Raw genomic sequence first — 21053 nt, forward strand, 5'->3', positions numbered from 1 at the left:
GCAGATTGTCAAATTACTTTCCTTGCTCAGTATAGGTTACATCAATAGAGACCTGTGATACCCAAGAATTATTATTCATTGGTGATGTCTTCATTATTTTGTCAATATTGGATCACACCAGGCCTTGTTCCTCTGTAACTGGATGGTAATGACAGCAGATTGCATGACCCCAAAATCATTGCATCACATAAAGAAAATACAAAGGATTGATACAGATGATACCTGCAAGGAACATAAGCGTTTCGGAAGCCCTGATTTTGGCCGACTAAAAATTGAAAGAAACTGGATTCAGTTACGACGCAGAATCGTTTCCATAACTGGTACTGAATGATAGAACAAACACCAGTCTTTATAGTCAGCAGAGAGACTGTAGGCAGAGAGGACTTAAGGAACATGCAACTGCCTGGGCTCCATAAGGAAAAGCTGCTGTCACCTAACTGTGACTAGCTCGACTTTTCGGTGAAATTGTGCTTTTTTTTCTTTTAGCTCTTCAAAAAAAAAAAAAATTCTACATCCAGGTCAGCAGAAGTGGTCACTTTGTCTTTTCGCGTGTCCATTTGATCATAGTCTCTGGTGATCTGTACAAGAAGATGAGCTTGCAATACATATCCTCCTCCAATTCCAGCTCTCCAGTCTCACGAACCAGGAAGATATCTGTGCATAGTTTCAAAATTCGGTCCACGTTTGGCAGCTCTTCGAACATGATGGTGTGAGAGATCCCACTGAAGAACTCGCGTACAAACTTTCCAATGACCAGCACAACTGATGCGTACAGACCCATAATGCTGAAAAGTAAGGAAAATAACATTTAAAAAAATCACGAAAACCAAAGGAAATTCTGCAAAGATTTTTTTTAAGTTGAAATTGGGCTGTGCAACTCACGTGTTTAGGGCACTAAAAGGCCTCCTAAACTTCTAACATGGTGGGCAGGAAGCACACGCTCATTAAGGCAAGAAATTCGCCACTTGCCATATTGATAAAGGCCACAAAAACAGCACACAGTGCCTATGCCTGAAACAGGCATTAATCTCTTTGGATTCTGGCCCAAACACCTGTTTGAGATCTCCACTGCAAGATTGGTTTACTCTGAGACAGCCAACGACAGCTGCACTTAGGAAGACCAGGCTGGCAGGCCACAACGAACATGGTAAGCTTGAAAAAAATATCCTTACCTGAATTGGAGATGCCGCCACACTCACGCTCCCCCGTTCCCCACTGATCTCCCCCACCCAGCTACCGATCTCGTCCTCGGTTACAGGTGCAGCGCCTAAAATCCGGAACCCGTGGGACCGAGGTCGTTCCGGATTCCAGGCTTTTCCGGATTTGTTTCTTGACGTCACGAATCCGGAAACACCCGAGCCCAGGTTCGGGTATTTCTGGATTTCGGAACGTCAGAAAGGGTGGGAGGGATTCCCGCCGAGGAGCTGTTCAGGCGGGCCGGCCCCCCCCCCCCCAATGATGTCATCGGGCAGGACCCGCCAAGGATGCTGTCGTGCAGGGCCCGCCAAGGAGGTGTTCGCGTGGGCGGGCACCGCGGTAAGGGCAGCGGTGGCAAGGCAAGCGGCAGCAGGACCCCGAGATTGTCAGGGTTGTCTGGTCCGGATTCTGGAACATTTTATGGAGCTACCTCCTGCTCTCCGCAGCTTGCCCGTTTCATGGAAATTAGGCCCGGAGCCCAATAACCAGGATGGTTGGGGCCATACCATTCTGGTGCAGGGATCACACCCGGCGCCCCCCCGCTTGCCCAGAAATGGGCGCACCCGAATTTCTTAGCCCAGAACTTCCGACTGTGAAATGGGTCTTTTTTTTCTGCACATTGTTTGTCGTCACCCGATTCTTCCTAGCTCACAAAATACATATGGCAATTTCATCCTTTCTGCTCTTGTGTTCCTCACCATCACATGACGTAGCTGCCCATCTACCCTAAAGGCACTCACATGCACCCTTAGAATCCTTCCTCCCTTCCAACAAGCTGATACCACCACATCTCTTGCATCAACTTTCAGTTGCCTCCTGGGAGATAGGCGAATTGCTACCCTTTCACCTAATTCACTCAACCTTGTTGCAGGAGATGCTTGCGCACAATGCTTGAGAGACACAGGACTTCGGAGGGGCAACCACAGTGTAAAAGAGCTCGCCCCTTACATGAAGAAGGCGCTGGAGATCACGGGGAGATTTCCAGAAAATCTTTTGCCATTCTGCCGACACAGACCTGGACTTGCTGCTAACTGCACCTGATACCAGCAGCAGATTTTTGGTCCTATCATTATGCATAGTGAGGGCTTCTCAAAGAGCAGATGACAATCGCTACATACCATTGTATGTCATTATCACAGAGTAGGGACAGTACAAGATGGAACAATCAGGTCACATTGAAGGAGGACGCAGCTCACAAATAGTTACCCTCCCAATACAATATGCAAGCAACACAGATCGTACGAAGGCCTTACTGAGGAGATGTTCTTGCTGGATGCAGCTTCCTTAAAACACAAGCCTCACTCTCTTTTCCTTCATGCGCTACTGCTCCTCCTCCATCATAATTTCACGCAAAGGGAATGCCATACTGGCTCTTGAGAAGCACTCACTGTGGGGGCGGGGGTGAATGTGGGTCAAAATCTCCTGCCGCACTCATACCCAAAATGGCGTGGAATTTTGGACTATTGAAAATAGTGAATACACCACTGGTTGGACAAAGACTTGTAAAAAAGGAATGGCAATAATCATGGACAATTTTAACCTTCATATTGACTGGACAAAGCAAATTGGCCAGGGTAGCCTTGAGGAAGAGTTCATAAGAGTATATCCAGGATAGTTTCCTTGAACAGTTCGTTGCGGAACCAACCAGGGAGTAGGCTATCTTAGATCTATCTGGTACTGTTTAATGAGACAGAATTAATAAATGATCTCCTAGTAAAGGATCTCCTAGTAAAGGATTCTCTAGGAATGAGTGACCATAACATGGTTGAATTTTAAATTCGGTTGGAGGGTGAGAAAGTTGGATCTCAAACCAGTGTCCTAAGCTTCAATAAAAGAGACTACAAAGGTATGAAGGCAGAGTTGGCTAAAGTGGACTGGGAAAATAGATTAAAGTATGGGACAGTTGATGAGCAGTGGCAGACGTTTAAGAAGATATTTCATAACTTGCAACAAAAATATATCCCAATGAGAAGGAAAAACTGTAAGAGAAGGGATAACTATCCATGGCTAACTAAAGAAATAAGGGATAGTATCAAATTGAGATCAAGGGCATACAATGTGGCCAAGACTAGTGGGAGACCAGAGGATTGGGAAACTTTTAAAAGCCAGCAAAGAATGACTAAAAAATGATAAATATACAAACAGACAGTAAGAGTTACTACAGGTACATAAAAAGGAAAAGAGTGGCTAAAGTAAATGCTAGTCCCTTAGAGGATGAGACTGGGGAAATAATAATGGAGAACAGGGAAATGGCAGAGACGTTGAACAAATATTTTGTATCGGTCTTCATGGTAGAAGACACTAAACACATCCCAATAGTGGATAATCAAGGGGCTATAGTGAGGGAGGAACTTAATACAATCACTACAACTAAAGAAGTAGTACTCGGTAAAATAATTAGACCAAAAGGAGACAAGTCCCCTGGACCTGATGGCTTACATCCTAGGGTCTTAAAAGAAGTGGCTGCAGAGATAGTGGATGCATTGGTTGCAATCTACCAAAATTCCCTAGAGTCTGGGGTGGTCCCAGTGGATTGGAAAACCACAAATATAACGCCCCTATTTAAAAAAGGAGGCAAACAAAAAGCAGTGATCTATAGACCAGTTAGCCTAACATCTGTCATTGGGAAAATGCTGGAGTCCATTATTAAGGAAGCAGTGGCGGGACATTTGAAAAATCATAATTCAATCAAGCAGAGTTATCTTGGTTTTATGAAAGGGAAATCATGTTTGACAAATGTTCTGGAGTTCTTTGAGGATGTAACGAGAAGGGTGGATAAGGGGGAACCAGTAGATGTGATGTATTTGGATTTCCAGAAGATATTCGATAAGATGCCTCATAAAAGGTTATGGCACAAGATAAAAGTTCACAGGGTTGGGGGTAATATATTAGCATGGATAGAGGATTGGCTAACTAACAGAAAACAGAGTCAGGATAAATGGGTCACTTTAGTAACTAATAGGGTGCTGCAGGGATCGGTGCTGGAGCCTTAACTGTTTACAATCTATATTAATGACTTGGATGAAGGGGCCGAGTGTAATGGAGCCAAATTTGCTGATGATACAAAGATGGGTGGGAAAGCAAATTGTGACGAGGATACAAAAAGTTTGCAAAGGGATATAGACAGGCTAATTGAGTGGGCAAAAATTTGGCAGATGGAGTAAAATATGGGAAAATGTGAGGTTATCCACTTTGGCAGAAAAAATAGAAAAGCAAATTATAATTTAAATGGAGAAAAATTTCAAAGTGTTACAGCACAGAGGTGTATAAAATTATGAGTGGCCTAGATAGAATGGATACGGAAGTCCTATTTCCCATAGCAGAGGGATCAACAACCAGGGGGCATTGATAACACCTCTGCTCTTCTTCGAAATGATGCTGTGAGATCTTTATGTCCACCTAAGAGGGCAGACGGGGCCTCGGTTTAATGTCTCATCTCAAAGACAGCACCTCCGACAGTGCAGCGCTCCCTCGGCGCTGCACTGGAGTGTCAGCTTAGATTTTTGTGTTCAAGTCCATGGAGTGGGACTTGAACCCAAAACCTTCTGACTCAGACGATTGTGCTACCCACTGAGCCAAGGTTGACACATGTTTTTACAGAATAATAATGGCGTACGTGTGAAGGTCGCGAAAAAATTCAAAGCCATCGTTAATTAACTGATGGTTCATAACAAAAATGCATTTAAAAATGTATCAAATGTAAAGAAAGTAAAATTGTTGTCTTACCCGTAGCCAGCAAGGAACCCAAGGCTTGGAGGGCTAATTTTATCACTGAATACAATAAGTTCTAAGCTTTCCTTTCCATCATTTCTGTGGAACTTTGTGGACTGATCAACAGTCCACCATTCCTGAAAGAGCACTGTATGGTTTTCTTTTTTCTGAACCAGTGTTACAACGAGTTCACAGTAGTCAACGTTATCTATTGAGGAAATGTACAATACGGAACATCAGATTGAAAAAGTTACACATTTTCATCAATATATTATATCGTGAAGAATAAAAGGCCATAGCCAGCATTTCAGGATGCCCCCTCAAGACTGAAAATAGTAAAAAAACGTATCAGTGATTAGGTAATGTCGAGCTTGGTTTTAGAATATGAAGACTGTAATATGAAAAAAGAGACTATGGGAGTTAAGAAATTGTGCCACGTTGCTGACTCTTCATTGCCCTCTGAAGCGGCTCAGTAAACCAGTCAGTTGCATCAACTGCTGCAAAAAATCACCACGTGGACTGCAACACTTCAAGAAGGTGGCAGACCCCTACTTTCTCAATGGGTACAAGGGATAGCCAATTAATAGCAGCCTCACCAGCGATACCCACATCCCGGGAATGAATAAAAAAAATTATATTTGAAGGCCTTGAAAAGATGCAGTTTGAGAAGGAGAAGGTGCAGTGATTTCAATACAGTCATGGAGGAAGAATGCACAGGATGGCATTTATTTTTTAATAAAAGGAAACTACATACAAAATAATCCAAGTTGGATATTTGTCACATACGGAAAACTGTTTGGCTAACTGAACAGTTTAAAATGTTTTCATAACTAATGAGGCACGGCTTTTTACAGGAATTAGATGCATTTTTTTTTAAGGGTAATAACAGAAGTCATTTTAGAGTCAAATATCAACAACAACAACAACAACTTTTATTTGTATATCAATAGAATTGGAACACTGATCAGATATCTCCTCAGAACTGCTCCTGCCTCATTGCTGTAAGATTGAGTAGAATGGGTCGATATTCTCTGGCATTTAGAACAATGAGAGATGATCTCATTGAAATGTATAAAATTCTTTGAGGGTCTGACAGGGTAGATGCTAAGAGGCTGCTTGCCCTGGCTGGACAGTCTAGAACTAGGGGGTCACAGTCTCAGGATAAGGGGTCGGCCATTTAGGACTGAGATGAGGAGACATTTCTTCACTCAGAGGGTTGTGAATCTTTGGAATTCTCTACCCCGGTGGGCTGTGGATGCTCAGTCATTGAGTATATTCAAGGCTAAGATTGATATGATTCCCTTAGTGCCCAAGAACCTAAGAACTTAAGAATTAGGAGCAAGAGAAGGCCATTCGGCACCTCGAGCCTACTCAGCCATTCAATGAGATCACGGCTGATTTTCTACCTCAACTCCACTTTCCTGCACTATCCCATATCCCTTGATGCCTTTATCGATCTCTATCCATCTCTGTCTTGAATATACTCAAAAGACTGAGTGTTCACGGCCCTCTGAGGTAGAGAATTCCAAAGATTCACCACTCTCTGAGTGAAGAAGTTTCTCCTCATCTCAGTCCTAAATGGCTGACCCTTTATTCTGAGACTGTGACCCCTGGTTCTAGACTCCTCAGCCAAAGGAAACATCCTCCCTGCATCTACTCTGTCAAGCCCTGTAAGAATTTTGTATGTTGCAATGAGATCACCTCTCATTCTTCTAAACTCTAGAGAAAATAGGCCTAGTCTACTCAATCTCTCCCTCCTATTCCTTATGTAACTTCCCCTGAAGTGGCAGAAACCCTGTCTAAATGTGCTGTATTTCTGAGAAGTTACAAGGTAAAGTGAGAGCAGCTCTGAGGAAATCCCTAGCCAACACTTTAGTTTCAAGTGTTGGTTACTCAGTTACTCATTTCCTGTGTTTCATTGTATTCATATATTTATGCATGTTCATACAGTAAAGTATTAAACATTTCAAATGCACACTTACTTTCATAAAGCTGCCTCACAGGTTTAGTATTAGAATCACTGTGAGCCCTAATGTAATTTGGAAATATTTTTCCAATCGTTCTGTAAAATAAAAATATTTTTATTCATGTATAGTTTAGCAAATACAACAAGACACTTGCTGCTTAATAATATAAATAATGCAGGTGTTGAATTTTTTCACTGCCCTAGAAAATTACACTGTTCACCAGCAGAGGGTGCTGCTTGCAAGTCTCCTTGGTAAGTTTATTTACTTATGAAATAAAGGTTCGGTGTTCAGTGTCGTCTCAAAACTGCCACCAAGTTCATGGTCTACAGGGCTGTAGTAATACCTGCCCTCCTGTATAGGCTCAGAGACATGGACCATGTACAGTAGATACCTCAAGTTGCTGGAGAAATATCACCAATGATGTCTCCGCAAGATCCTACAAATCCCCTGGGAGGACAGGCGCACCAACATCAGTGTCCTCATTCAGGCTAACATCCCCAGCATTGAAGCACTGACCACACTCGATCAGCTCCGCTGGGCAGACCACATAGTCCGCAGGCCAGACACTGGACTCCCAAAGCAAGTGCTCTACTCGGAGCTCCTTCACGGCAAACGAGCCAAAAGTGGGCAGTGGAAACGCTACAAGGACACCCTCCTGGTAAAGTGTGACGTCCCCACTGACACCTGGGAGTCCCTGGCCCAAGACTGCCCCAAGTGGAGTAAGTGCATCTGGGAGGGCGCTGAGCACCTCGAGTCTCATCGCCGAGAGCATGCAGAAATCAAGCGCAGGCAGCGGAAAGAGCGTGCGGCAAACCAGTCCCATCCACCCCTTCCCTCAACGACTATCTGTCCCACCTGTGACAGAATCTGTGGCTCTCGTATTGGACTGTTCAGCCACCAAAGAACCCACTTCAGGAGTGGAAGCAAGTCTTCCTCGATTCCGAGAGACTGCCTATGATGATGATGATATATAGATGCCACACACTTTTCCTAGCTGAGAAGGTGGATAGGAGACGGGCTCCTCCATCTCCATCAATAGCTGTTCATGATTCTCTGTCTCTGGAGAAAAGCATTTGGATTCACCTGGTGCCTCTACATCATGCAAATGATTTAAATTGGTTGCTAAGGACAATCTTCAAAGACATTACTTTTAACCAAACAGGATTATATGCATAAATTGCTGCTGTTTTATAAGCTTGTCAGTAAATTTCTCAGTCTGAGCATGTCAGAAAGAAACACTCTGTAATGAAACCCACACAAAGGGAAATATGCTGGAACCAAAAAGACAATGCTGGTTTATGCAAATTATGCACATGTGGACATGCTCACAGGCTTGTGGGGCTGTGGCCGGACATGCCGTGCACCATCTTGCCATCTGGAGGAGGCAGGGGTCCCCAGTGGAGTGCTCTTTACGCAGGAGTCCTCTCTTTAGTTATTGGGGACTTAGCCTGGAGGGTGTTGCACGGAGCAGTCCCGTGCAATCGGTTTTCAAGTCGGTTCACAGACTCCCAGGGCGCCTGCAATATCTGCGGTCTGGAGGAGTCCGTGTTCCACGTCTATGTTCAATGTGTGAGATTGCAGCCCTTCTTTCAACATTTGAAGGAGCTGCTCCTCAAATTCTGGTTGCACTTCAGCCCCACGCTCCTGATATTTAGGCACCCTGTGTGGGGCGGAGTGGGCAGGTGGGAAGGCCTCCTCATGGGCCTGCTCCTGGGCATGGCCAAGGTGGCCATTAACCGGTCCAGGCAGCGGGTGGTCGAGGGGGTCATTCAGCCCGACTGCCTGCCTCTCTTCCATGGTTACATCCGAGCCAGGGTGTCCCTGGAGATGGAGCACGCGGTGTCCACCAGTACGCTCGCAGCCTTCCGCGAGAGGTGGGCACCAGAGGGATTGGAGTGCAGCATCACCACCGGCAACCAAATTTTAGTTTGAATTAAGTTTACTGTCAAAAGTGTCATTTGTTTAAAGTGTCTGTTTTAGTAGCCCCCTCCCCCCCCTTTAATAAAGCACTTGATTTATGGTTTCAACTTAAAATAGTTGTGGAGCTGTTGCACTGTGAGTGACTTAGCCAGCCATGTGATGTTCACAAGGCTCAATAAAACCCCAGTTAATTGAGTCCAGGTTCTCCACAATGAAGCATGCAGTTGTGAACCCGGTGGATGAACCGGTAGGATTCAGTTAGATTGTTAAACCTTTGCTAATAAACCAGCTAGTCCTTTACAGCAAATGTGCAGCTGTGAATTTTTTTAAGCATAGATCCCATGAAGCAATTACACTACAGTTTAGAGCTGGCACCACCATTTTTTCCTGTCTTGAGCAAGGCTACCACTGATAAAAGATAAATTAACTTGTTGTGGATTGCTTTTAGATCTAATTTTTTTAAAAATTGCATCTTTGCCATCTAATTATAATTAAATGCGACCAATAATTTTAGCCTGTATTAAATGGGCCGAGTGTTTTCCAACTTCTGGACTAACAGGTAACAGAGTCGGAATTCTATGCATGTTCCACTTGCAGTAATGCTGCTAAATAGGGCAATTGTTAGCCTGGACTACGCTAATTTAATACAGCATATTGCAGGGGAGTGACCTACTTGTGCAAATTATTGTCAGGTCATCAATATCAGAAAATGATTTGAGAAAAACTCTGAACCATAGCATAAGATATTGAGAAAAGATTGCTGCAGTTCAGATTTTCTCCAATAGTACCATTAGTCCCCTCCTCTTCCTCATCGACCTGCTGACCTTTGGCAATATCCACAGATACAGGGTCAGCTTCAACCTGTACGCTGAAGTCACTCAGCTCTATTTCTCAACCAGCTCCCCTGACTATGCCACTGCCTCTATGCTGTGAGACTTCTTGCCTGACAACCATTCATAGTGAGCTACAATTTCCACCAGCTAAACATTGCAAAGGCTGAAGCCATCATGTCTGGCCTCACCTCAAAATCTGCGCTCTCACCATCGACTCCCCAAGGCATTGCCTGAGGCCGAACCAGATTGTTCAGAACATTGGCATCCAATGTGAGCTCGAGCTGAGCTTTCAAGTCCATCACAAAGACGGCCTACTTTCATCTCTGTAACATCACCCCTATTTGCCTTTACCTCAGCTATCCCCTTGTCTGCCCCTGCCTCAGCTCCCCCTGTCTGCCCCTACCTCAGCTCCCCCTGTCTGTTCCTACCTCAGTGCCCCCTGTCTGTCCCTACCTCAGCTCCCCCTGTCTGCCCCTGCCTCAGCTCCCCCTGTCTGTCCATACCTCAGCTCCCCCTGTCTGCCCCTGCCTCAGCTCCACCTGTCTGTCCATACCTCAGCTCCCCCTGTCTGCCCCTGCCTCAGCTCCCCCTGTCTGTCCATTCCTCAGCTCCCCCTGTCTGCCCCTACCTCAGCTCCCCCTGTCTGCCCCTACCTCAGCTCCCCCTGTCTGTCCCTACCTCAGCTCCCCCTGTCTGATCCTACCTCAGTGCCCCCTGTCTGTCCCTACCTCAGCTCCCCCTGTCTGTCCCTACCTCAGCTCCCCCTGTCTGCTCCTGCCTCAGCTCCCCCTGTCTGCCCCTACCTCAGCTCCCCCTGTCTGCCCCTACCTCAGTGCCCCCTGTCTGCCCCTACCTCAGCTCCCCCTGTCTGCCCCTATCTCAGCTCGCCCTGTCTGCCCCTACCTTAGCTCCCCCTGTCTGCCCCTACCTCAGCTCCCCCTGTCTGTCCCTACCTCAGCTCCCCCTGTCTGCCCCTACCTCAGTGCCCCCTGTCTGCCCCTACCTCAGTGCCCCCTGTCTGCCCCTACCACAGCTCCCCCTGTCTGCCCTTACCTCAGTGCCCCCTGTCTGTCCCTACCTCAGTGCCCCCTGTCTGCCCCTACCTCAGCTATCCCCTTGTCTGCCCCTGCCTCAGCTCCCCCTGTCTGCCCCTACCTCAGTGCCCCCTGTCTGTCCCTACCTCAGCTCCCCCTGTCTGCCCCTGCCTCAGCTCCCCCTGTCTGTCCATATCTCAGCTCCCCCTGTCTGCCCCTACCTCAGCTCCCCCTGTCTGCCCCTACCTCAGCTCCCCCTGTCTGCCCCTGCCTCAGCTCCCCCTGTCTGTCCATACCTCAGCTCCCCCTGTCTGTCCCTACCTCAGCTCCCCCTGTCTGTCCCTACCTCAGCTCCCCCTGTCTGCCCCTGCCTCAGCTCCACCTGTCTGTCCATACCTCAGCTCCCCCTGTCTGTCCCTACCTCAGCTCCCCCTGTCTGCCCCTACCTCAGCTCCCCCTGTCTGTCCCTACCTCAGCTCCCCCTGTCTGATCCTACCTCAGTGCCCCCTGTCTGTCCCTACCTCAGCTCCCCCTGTCTGTCCCTACCTCAGCTCCCCCTGTCTGCTCCTGCCTCAGCTCCCCCTGTCTGCCCCTACCTCAGCTCCCCCTGTCTGCCCCTACCTCAGTGCCCCCTGTCTGCCCCTACCTCAGCTCCCCCTGTCTGCCCCTACCTCAGCTCCCCCTGTCTGTCCCTACCTCAGCTCCCCCTGTCTGCCCCTACCTCAGTGTCCCCTGTCTGCCCCTACCTCAGTGCCCCCTGTCTGCCCCTACCACAGCTCCCCCTGTCTGCCCCTACCTCAGTGCCCCCTGTCTGTCCCTACCTCAGTGCCCCCTGTCTGCCCCTACCTCAGCTCCCCCTGTCTGCCCCTACCTCAGCTCCCCCTGTCTGCCCCTACCTCAGCTCCCCCTGTCTGTCCCTACCTCAGTGCCCCCTGTCTGCCCCTACCTCAGTGCCCCCTGTCTGTCCCTACCTCAGTGCCCCCTGTCTGTCCCTACCTCAGTGCCCCCTGTCTGTCCCTACCTCAGTGCCCCCTGTCTGCCCCTACCTCAGTGACCCCTGTCTGCCCCTACCTCAGCTCCCCCTGTCTGCCCCTACCTCAGTGACCCCTGTCTGCCCCTACCTCAGCTCCCCCTGTCTGCCCCTACCTCAGCTCCCCCTGTCTGCCCCTACCTCAGCTCCCCCTGTCTGCCCCTACCTCAGCTCCCCCTGTCTGCCCCTACCTCAGTGCCCCCTGTCTGCCCCTACCTCAGCTCCCCCTGTCTGCCCCTACCTCAGCTCCCCCTGTCTGCCCCTACCTTAGCTCCCCCTCTCTGCCCCTACCTCAGTGCCCCCTGTCTGCCCCTACCTCAGCTCCCCCTGTCTGTTCCTACCTCAGCTCCCCCTGTCTGCCCCTATATCAGTGCTCCCTGTCTGCCCCTACCTCAGTGCCCCCTGTCTGCCCCTACCTCAGCTCCCCCTGCCTGCCCCTACCTCAGCTCCCCCTGTCTGCCCCTACCTCAGCTCCCCCTGTCTGCCCCTACCTCAATGCTCTCTGTCTGCGTTTTCCACATAAATAGCATATGAACAAAATGTGCTGCTGTTGTAAAACCCTTAAGTCCATTCATTATCCTTAAGTTAATTTCAAGGTATACTTATTGTGCTAATTACTAAAGCATATCAACAAATTATATTGTAAATAAATCTAATTGTCATATGACATTAGTGAAAGAATTACTCTGGTTATGAATTGTATTTGTAAGTACATTCAGAAAGAATGTGCTCACCATGTTGTTAGATATGAGCTGGAGCGCTGGGCCCTGGAACATCATGGGCCACCCCGACCTGTGTGAGAACACCACCGCAGGTCGGGGTTATAAATAAAATAAATAGAGCTGGAGTCCCGGGCCCTGGAACATCGTGGGCGAAGTGCGGTGAATGAGGGTACGGGGCCCAGAAGAGCCAAGGGCCCAGACCTGCCCACACTGTGATATGTGTGCGCACTAGGTCCGTGCAGCAGAGCTGGTCTCCAGTCGTCCTGGTTCAACCCTTACCACTGGATAAAGGTCTAGCTCTGTCAAGCACATGTGGTGGCTGATATGCAACGGTCACCACACGTTAAAAAAAATCCACGTACAGGCATCTTCCACCCCCCTCAATTAGAGTTCAGGACTGGAACATCGGGTCCTTCATTGAAACATCTGTGAACTCTTGTGGAAGCAAGTCATCCTCGTTCGAAGGCCTGCCTATGAAGATATAGCGTACATAGCAATTTTTCCACGAAGGTTAGATAGCAAAGCTCAAACCTCTTCAATAATATAAGGATCATTCGTAGGAAACATACTGATGCTGGAACATGAAGTAGTGGTAATGAACTTAAATAAAATAAAATGGTTAATTTACACAACAACAACAACAACAACTTTTATTTATATAGCGCCTTTAATGTAGTAAAACGTCCCAAGGCGCTGCACAACATTGTTAGAAGACAAAACAGATAAATTTGAAATAAATACTTACACAGGATTGACCTCTTTTCCTTCCAACAATGCAGCAAGCTCTGTTTTGGTCTTCAATGGAAGCTCAGTTGAGAATTTATTAGAAGCAATTTCAGATTTTCCACCAATAGTGCTATCCCTGTGAATTGAAAGTACTGAAAGCTGATTGAAATGTACAAGTTGAACAGTGAAAGCTACCTATTGTTATATAACAAACATGGCTGCGTCTATATGCAACAGCAGATTTCTGATTGGTCCCCTTGGAGGTCAAGACACACCCAACAGTTTGTCTGGTAATTTGATCTTAGTTGCTGTAGACAAGCCTACAATGTGTAATTTGTTCCAGTCTTGCCAGACTACAGAATGTGGAAGCATAGTTAGCTTTGTGAAGATCCTCTGTTAATAGAATTTTTGCAATTGTAATTATAGTTGTCCTTGGCTGATAAAACAAAATACTTTATACTCTAAATGGTGGCTTAATTAAATTTTTGGAGTTTTATGTTTTTTTTCCTTCTGGAAGTGATACAAATTCTTTAATTCTGAATAAAGGGACCCTGTGTGGGGTCTGTATGTTTGGAGTCTGTATACGTGGGGTCTGCGTATGTGGGGTCCGTGTGTGTACCAACCTTTTGATACACCAGCGAGTTCATACTGGGAGAGGCCATTCACCTGCCCTGTGTGTGAGAAGGGTTCACTAATTCAGCCAATTGGAAGAACGTGATCCATATCTAACAGAGGGGGGGGGGAGAATGTGATCCATCTTCCTATCTGGATCATGTTATCGCACTCATTCCACCTCCTCCCCCCTCAGACCTGGATCACGTTCTTCCACCATCCCCACTGTTCTCTCCGTGCTCTAACACCACACCCTCCTCCCCACCCCAAGCTCCTGACCGTCTCTCCCCGAGTCCCTGACCTTCTCCCCCTGAGTTCCTGACCTCCGAGCTCTTCTCTCCCCTCTCTAGAGTTATGAACCGAATACACGAATTACAGGCCACCATTGACTACCCTGAGGGGATATTCTTATACAGTACACTATTATCAAGAACATGAATGCTCAATTAATACAATGGCCAGAAGATGCATATGGTCTACCAATATACTACCAGCAGCAGGATGAACAGCCTGTGACAGGTGGCCATCATTGAAACACCAGAGGTGGAGATGAAGACTCCACTGGAGACTGAAAATTACAGTATTCAACAGTTCAGCAAAATGGTGAGCTGAAGAAATAGCCTACCTAAGAGATTCAACATAAGAACACAAGAACATAAGAAATAGGAGCATGTGTAGGCCATTCGGCACTTCAAACCTGCTCCACCATTCAATAGATCATGGCCGATCTTTTACCTCAACTCCACCATCCCACACCATCCCGATATCCCGCGATTCCCTTAGTATCCAATAATCTATCGACCTCTGTCTTGAATATACTCAACAACTGAGCCTCCACAGCAATCTGGGGTAGAGGATTACAAAGACCCACAACCCTTTGAATTAAGACATTTCACCTCATCTCAGTCCTAAGTGGCCGACCCCTTATTCTGAGCCTGTGACCCCTGGTTCTAGACTCCCCAGCCAGGGGAAACATCCCCCCTGCATCTACCCTGTCAAGCCCTGTAAGAATCTGATGTGCTTCAATGAGATCACCTCTTATTGTTCTAAACTCTGGGGAATGTAGCCTAGTTTACTCACTCTCTCCTCATAGGTCAATCCTCTCATCCCAGGAACCTTTGTTGCACTCCCTCTAAGGCAAGTGTATCCTTTCTTAGGCAAGGAGACGAAAACTGTACACAGTACAGCAGGTGTGGTCTCGCCAAGTCCGTATATAATTGTAGTAAAACAGGCCAAGAAACTGATTAAAAGTGGTTTCAATTTTTGCTTCCTCCTTTACAAAGTGCAGGAGGCACATATTCCAGCCATGGCTGTTCACTTTTTAAGCACCAGGCGTTCAGCCACATACCAGTGGAGTGTAAGAACATCACAAAATGTATATGATGTGGCAAGGGTTACGCAGCATTCCAGTGTTCTTGGCCAAAGCATGATGTCATGTGCCTTCACTTCAAGGGCAACATAAACATCCGGAGCGCAAATGTAGCCAGCAAAAAACAAGAAAAGCAGATTGTGCGAAGGTGGCTATATCAAAGAAATTAGTTGCAGCATCTTGTGAGAGCACAGAGACCAGCAGAACGAGATCCAACAATGCTGACGAAGGGGCAGGAATCCAACTGGACGCCTCAAAACCAGTCTCTGCCATTTCGTGAAATGGGAGGAAAAGCAATGTGTGAGGAGGACACAAAAAATCTGCAAAAGGACATAGGCTAAGTGAGTGGGCAAAAATTTGGCAGATGGAGTATAATGTTGGAAAGTGTGACGTCATGCAGAAAAAAAATCAAAGAGCAGGTTATTATTTAAATGGAGAAAGATTGCAAAGTGCTGCAGTACAGCGAGGCCTGGCGGTAATGTACAAGACCATAAGAACATAATAATTAGGAACAGGAGTAGGCCATCTAGCCCCTCGAGCCTGCTCCGCCATTCAAAAAGATCATGGCTGATCTGGCCGTGGACTAAGCTCCACTTACCCGTCCGCTCCCCATAACCCTTAATTCCCTTATTGGTTAAAAATCTATCTATCTATGATTTGAATACATTCAATAAGCTAGCCTCAACTGCTTCCTTGGGCAGAGAATTCCACAGATTCACAACCCTCTGGGAGAAGAAATTCCTTCTCAACTCGGTTTTAAATTGGCTCCCCCGTATTTTGAGGCTGTTCCCCCCAGTTCTAGTCTCCCCGACCATTGGAAACAACCTCTCTGCCTCTATCTTGTCTATCCCTTTCATTATTTTAAATGTTTCTATAAGATCACCCCTCATCCTTCTGAACTCCAACGAGTAAAGACCCAGTCTACTCAATCTACATCATAAGGTAACCCCCTCATCAGCCTAGTGAATCGTCTCTGTACCCCCTCCAAGGCTAGTATATCCTTCCTTAAGTAAGGTGACCAAAACTGCACACAGTACTCCAGGTGCGGCCTCACCAATACCCTGTACAGTTGCAGCAGGACCTCCCTACTTTTGTACTCCATCCCTCTTGCAATGAAGGCCAACATTCCATTCGCCTTCCTGATTACCTGCTGTACCTGCAAGCTAACTTTTTGGGATTCATGCACAAGGACCCCCAGGTCCCTCTGCACCGCAGAATGTTGTAATTTCTCCCCATTCAAATAATATTCCCTTTTACTGTTTTTGTTTCCAAGGTGGATGACCTCACATTTTCCGGCATTGTATTCCATCTGCCAAACTTTAGCCCATTCGCTTAACCTATCTAAATCTCTTTGCAGCCTCTCTCTGTCCTCTACACAACCTGCTTTCCCACTAATCTTTGTGTTATCTGCAAATTTTGTTACACTACACTCTGTCCCCTCTTCCAGGTCATCTATGTATATTGTAAACAGTTGTGGTCCCAGCACCGATCCCTGTGGCACACCACTAACCACCGATTTCCAACCCGAAAAGGACCCATTTATCCCAACTCTCTGCTTTCTGTTAGCCAGCCAATTCTCGATCCATGCTAATACATTTCCTCTGACTCCGCGTACCTTTATCTTCTGCAGTAACCTTTTGTGTGGCACCTTATCGAATGCCTTTTGGAAATTTAAATACACCATATTCATCGGTACACCTCTATCCACCATGCTCGTTATATCCTCAAAGAATTCCAGTAAATTAGTTAAACATGATTTCCCCTTCATAAATCCATGTTGCCTCTGCTTGATTGCAGGTTAGTATGCAGGTACAGCAAGTGATCAGGAAAGCCAATGGAATCTTGGCCTTTATCGGAAAGGGGATGGGAGTATAAAAGCAGGGAAGTCTTGCTACAGTTGTACAGGGTATTGGTGAGGCCACACTGGAATATTGTGTGCAGTTTTGGTTTCCATACTTTGGTTTCCATATTTACAAAAGGATATACCTGCTTTGGAGGCAGTTCAGAGAAGGTTCACAAGGTTGGTTCTGGAGATGAGAGGGTTGTCTTTTGAGGAAAGGTTGAGTAGGTTGGGCCTCCACTCATTGGAATTCAGAAGAATGAGAGATGATCTTATCAAAACGTACAAGATTATGAGGGGGCTTGACAAGGTGGATGCAGAGAGGATGTTTCCACTGATAGGTGAGACTAGAACTAGAGGGCAAAATCTTAGAATAAGGGGCCGCACATTTAAAACTGAGATGAGGAGGAATTTCTTCTCTCAGAGTGTTTGTGAATCTGTGGAACTCTGCCTCACAGAGTTGTGGAAGCTGGGACATTGAATAAATTTAAGACAGAAATAGATAGTTTCTTAAACGATAAGGGAATATTAGGAGTTAAGGGGGGCTGGCAGGGAGGTGGACCTGAGTCCATGATCAGATTAGCCATGATCGTATTGAATGGCGGAACAGGCTTGAGGGGCCGTATGGCCTACTCCTGTTCCTGTTTCTTATGTTCTTATGTTCCTATGTTCCCACTTTGATCTTCTCACTATGAAAAAGCATGGTGAGAACATGAAGGGTACACTTGCACTCAACAAGTAATGCCCTGAATCATGAGTGAGGCTCAATAGAGACTACTAATAGCTGTAATGAATAAATAATTTTTTATTATTCATTCACGTGATGCGGGCATCACTGGCAAGGCCGGCATTTATTGACCATCCCTAGTTTCCCATGAAAACTTGGTGATGGACCTTCTTCTTGAATCACTGCAGTCATTGTAGTGAGGGTACTTCCACCGTGCTGTTAGAGAGGGAACTCCAGGATTTTGACCCAGCGCGATGAAAGAATAACAATATATTTCCAAGTCTGAATGGTGTGTGACTTGGAGGGAAACTGGGAGGTGATGGGGTTCCCTTGCACCTGTTGCCCTCATGGTGGTGGAGATTGAAGGTTTGGCTAGCGAAGAAGCCTTGGAGAGTTGCTTCAGTGTGTCCTGTGGATATACAGCCACGGCACGCCGGTGGAGGGGTGGATGTTTAGGTTGTGGTTGAGGTATCGATCAAGCAGATTGCTTTGTCCTGGATGGTGCTGAACGTCTTGAGTGTTTTTGCAGCTGCACCCATCAAGGCAAGTGGAGAATAGTCCATCTCACATCTGACTTGTACCTTGTGGTAGTGGAGAGGCTTTGGGCAGTCAGGAGATGAGCCACTCACTAGAGATTATCCAACCTCTGACCTGCTCGAGAAGCCACGGTATTTATGTGGCTGGTCTAGTTACGTTTCTGGTCAATGATAACCCTCAAAATGTTGATTGTGGGGGACTTAATACTGGAGATATATTACCAACAATGTCTCCGCAAGATCTTGCAAATCCCCTGGGAGAATAGGCGCACCAACATCCAGGCTAACATCCCAAGCATTGAAGCACTGACCACACTCGATCAGCTTCGCTGGGCAGGCCACATCGTTCGCATGCCAGACACAAGACTCCCTAAGCAATTGCTTTATGCGGAGCTCCTTTGCGGCAAACGAGCCAAAGGTGGGCAGCGGAAACGTTACAAGGACACCCTCAAAGCCTCCCTGGTAAAGTGCAACATCACCACTGACACCTGGGAGTCCCTGGCCGAAGACCGCCAGAGGTGGAGAAAGTGCACCGAGGAGGGCGTTGAGCTCTTCGAATCTCAACGCCAAGAGCGTGAAGAGGTCAAGCGCAGGCAGCGGAAGGAGCCTATAGCAAACCAGCCCCATCCAACCCTTCCTTTGGTGAATGTCTGTCCCACCTGAGACAGAGTTTGTGGCTCTAGTATTGGACTGTTCAGCCACCAAAGAACTCACTTCAGGAGTGGAAGCAAGTCTTCCTCGATTCCGAGGGACTGCCTATGATGATGAGTGATGATAATGCCATTGAATGTTAAGGGAGGTAGTTAGGCTCTTTCTTGTTGGAATGGGTCATTGCCTGGTACTTGTGTGGTGTTATATTACTTGCTACATATGAATCCAAGCCTGGATGTTATCCAGTTCCTATTGCATGCAAGCATGAACTGCTTCATTATCTGAAGAATTGCGAATGGAACGGGACACTGTGCATTCATTAGCGAACTGCCCACTTCTGACCTTATGATGAAGCAACTGAAGATAGTTGGATCTAGGACACTGCCCTGATGGTACTCTCCTGCAGCAATATTCAGCAGTTAATTGGTCTCCAAAAAAACACGACCAATTTTTTTATTCCAGGAATGCTTTCACACACTGGAGAGTTTCCCATTCACTTCAGTTTTACTCGGACTCCTTGGTGTCATACTCCATCGAATGATGCCTTGATATCAAACCTCTGGAATTCAAATCTTGTGTCCATGTTTGCACCAAGTCTCTAATAAGATCTGGAGCTGAGTGATCCCGGTGGAACCCAAACTGAGTATCGGTGAGTAGGTTATCGATGTGTGTCACTCTCTATAGCTATGATGATGATTGGGAGCGAGTGAGTTATGACCTGGAATGCACTGCCTGAAAGGATGGCGGAGGCAGATTCAATTGTGGCTTTCAAAAGGGAATTAGATAAGTACCCGAAGGAAAAACATTTGCAGGGCTATAGGGAAAGGGTGAGGGAGTGGGACTGGCTGAAGTGCTGTTGCAGAGAGCCGGCATGGGCTCGATGGCCAAATGGCCGCCTTCTGTGCTGTAACCATTCCATGTTTTTGTGATTCTAGGCTGATAGCATGGTCATTAGCCAGGTTGGATTTGTCCTGCTTTTTGTGGACAAGGCATACCTGGGCAATTTTACACATTGCCAGATAGATGCCAATGTTGTACCTGTACTCTCACCTGTTGTGCTATCATGAGTTGATTTTTTGCGCTGTCTTCCTCATACAATTAAATAATGATCTACAGGCAGAATAGACCTCCCCGTTAAGAGACTGCCTTTAAGAAGTGCAGGCTAGCTTTAATTGGTGCCAGTGTCACAAGAACTTGAGCGTTCAGCCACTCAGCAGCACATTGCATTCAACGCTGGGCTGAATTCCACAAGCATGCAAATAAACAGGCAGCACAAAGTTTGCATGCTGCCTGCAGTCCTCCAAATGGACACGGTTTGCTAACGCATCGCCATCTCCGCGCTCACTTTCGGGTACCTGGGGAGGTCTCTTCCATCCATTGGAAGGGAAGAGAACCTCCCTGTGTGTTGTGACTCACTCCGTAAGCATATGGAGGGAGTCGTGGGAGAGCCTGGGTGCAGCCGTGCACCTTTGTGCAGGGCTTGTCAGTGTTTGCAGAAGCTCAATGCAGCAGAACACTGACAGAAGAGCTGTCAAAATCATTGTGGTTAGACACGCGTCCTTTTAATTGGCTGGGCACCTTGCTGGGTGGCTTAACAAGCCACATCAACGTAAAATCACTTGTACAGAGTGGGATGGAGCCGGCAGCAGGTTGGGACCCCGCTATGGACGTCGCCCAACTCACTCCCGTCTCAGTAGGCGAAATCAAGGGCTCGAGATCCCATAATTGTTAGGGCTTTAAACTAAACAGGGTGGGTAGGGGGCGCGGCAGTCCCAGTGGAGAGAAATCTAGAATGCTAAAGAAAAAAGAAAAGGAAGCAATGCAGGAAAGTGATTGTGGTAAGGATAACCAGATTATGTTAGGAAAGAACAGAGCATACAAACAAAGGAGTGCACTAACAAATAGTGTCCAGGTAAGAAAAAGTAACGATAAGACAAATAGGGCAATAGTACAAAAAAATGTTAAGATATCTAATACTGTTAAAAGGACATATCTAAAAGCACTGTATCTGAATGCATGAAGCATTTGTAATAAAGTAGATGAATTAACAGTGTAAATGGATGTAAATGGATACAATATAGTTGCAATTACGGAGACATGGTTGCAGGGTGACCAGGGTTTGGAACTGAATATCCAAGAATATTCGATATTTAGGAAGGATAGGCAAAAAGGAAGAGG

The 21053-nt window shown here is 46.8% G+C and overlaps 1 protein-coding gene across 1 annotated transcript in view; it reads right to left on the reverse strand.

Moving 5' to 3' along the window:
- Positions 1 to 532: 532 nt before the first annotated feature.
- Positions 533 to 21053, reverse strand: part of LOC139260488 (piezo-type mechanosensitive ion channel component 2-like) — an 851737-nt gene continuing 831216 nt past the window's right edge. The window contains exons 53-56 of the mRNA XM_070877017.1: positions 13160 to 13276; positions 6891 to 6970; positions 4924 to 5116; positions 533 to 785 (exon numbers count right to left, since the gene is read on the reverse strand). Coding sequence (XP_070733118.1) covers positions 533 to 785; positions 4924 to 5116; positions 6891 to 6970; positions 13160 to 13276 — 643 coding nt within the window. The remainder of the gene's footprint in view (positions 786 to 4923; positions 5117 to 6890; positions 6971 to 13159; positions 13277 to 21053) is intronic.

This window comes from Pristiophorus japonicus, chromosome 1, assembly GCF_044704955.1.
Source record: "Pristiophorus japonicus isolate sPriJap1 chromosome 1, sPriJap1.hap1, whole genome shotgun sequence".
NCBI classification, from domain to species: Eukaryota; Metazoa; Chordata; class Chondrichthyes; family Pristiophoridae; genus Pristiophorus; species Pristiophorus japonicus.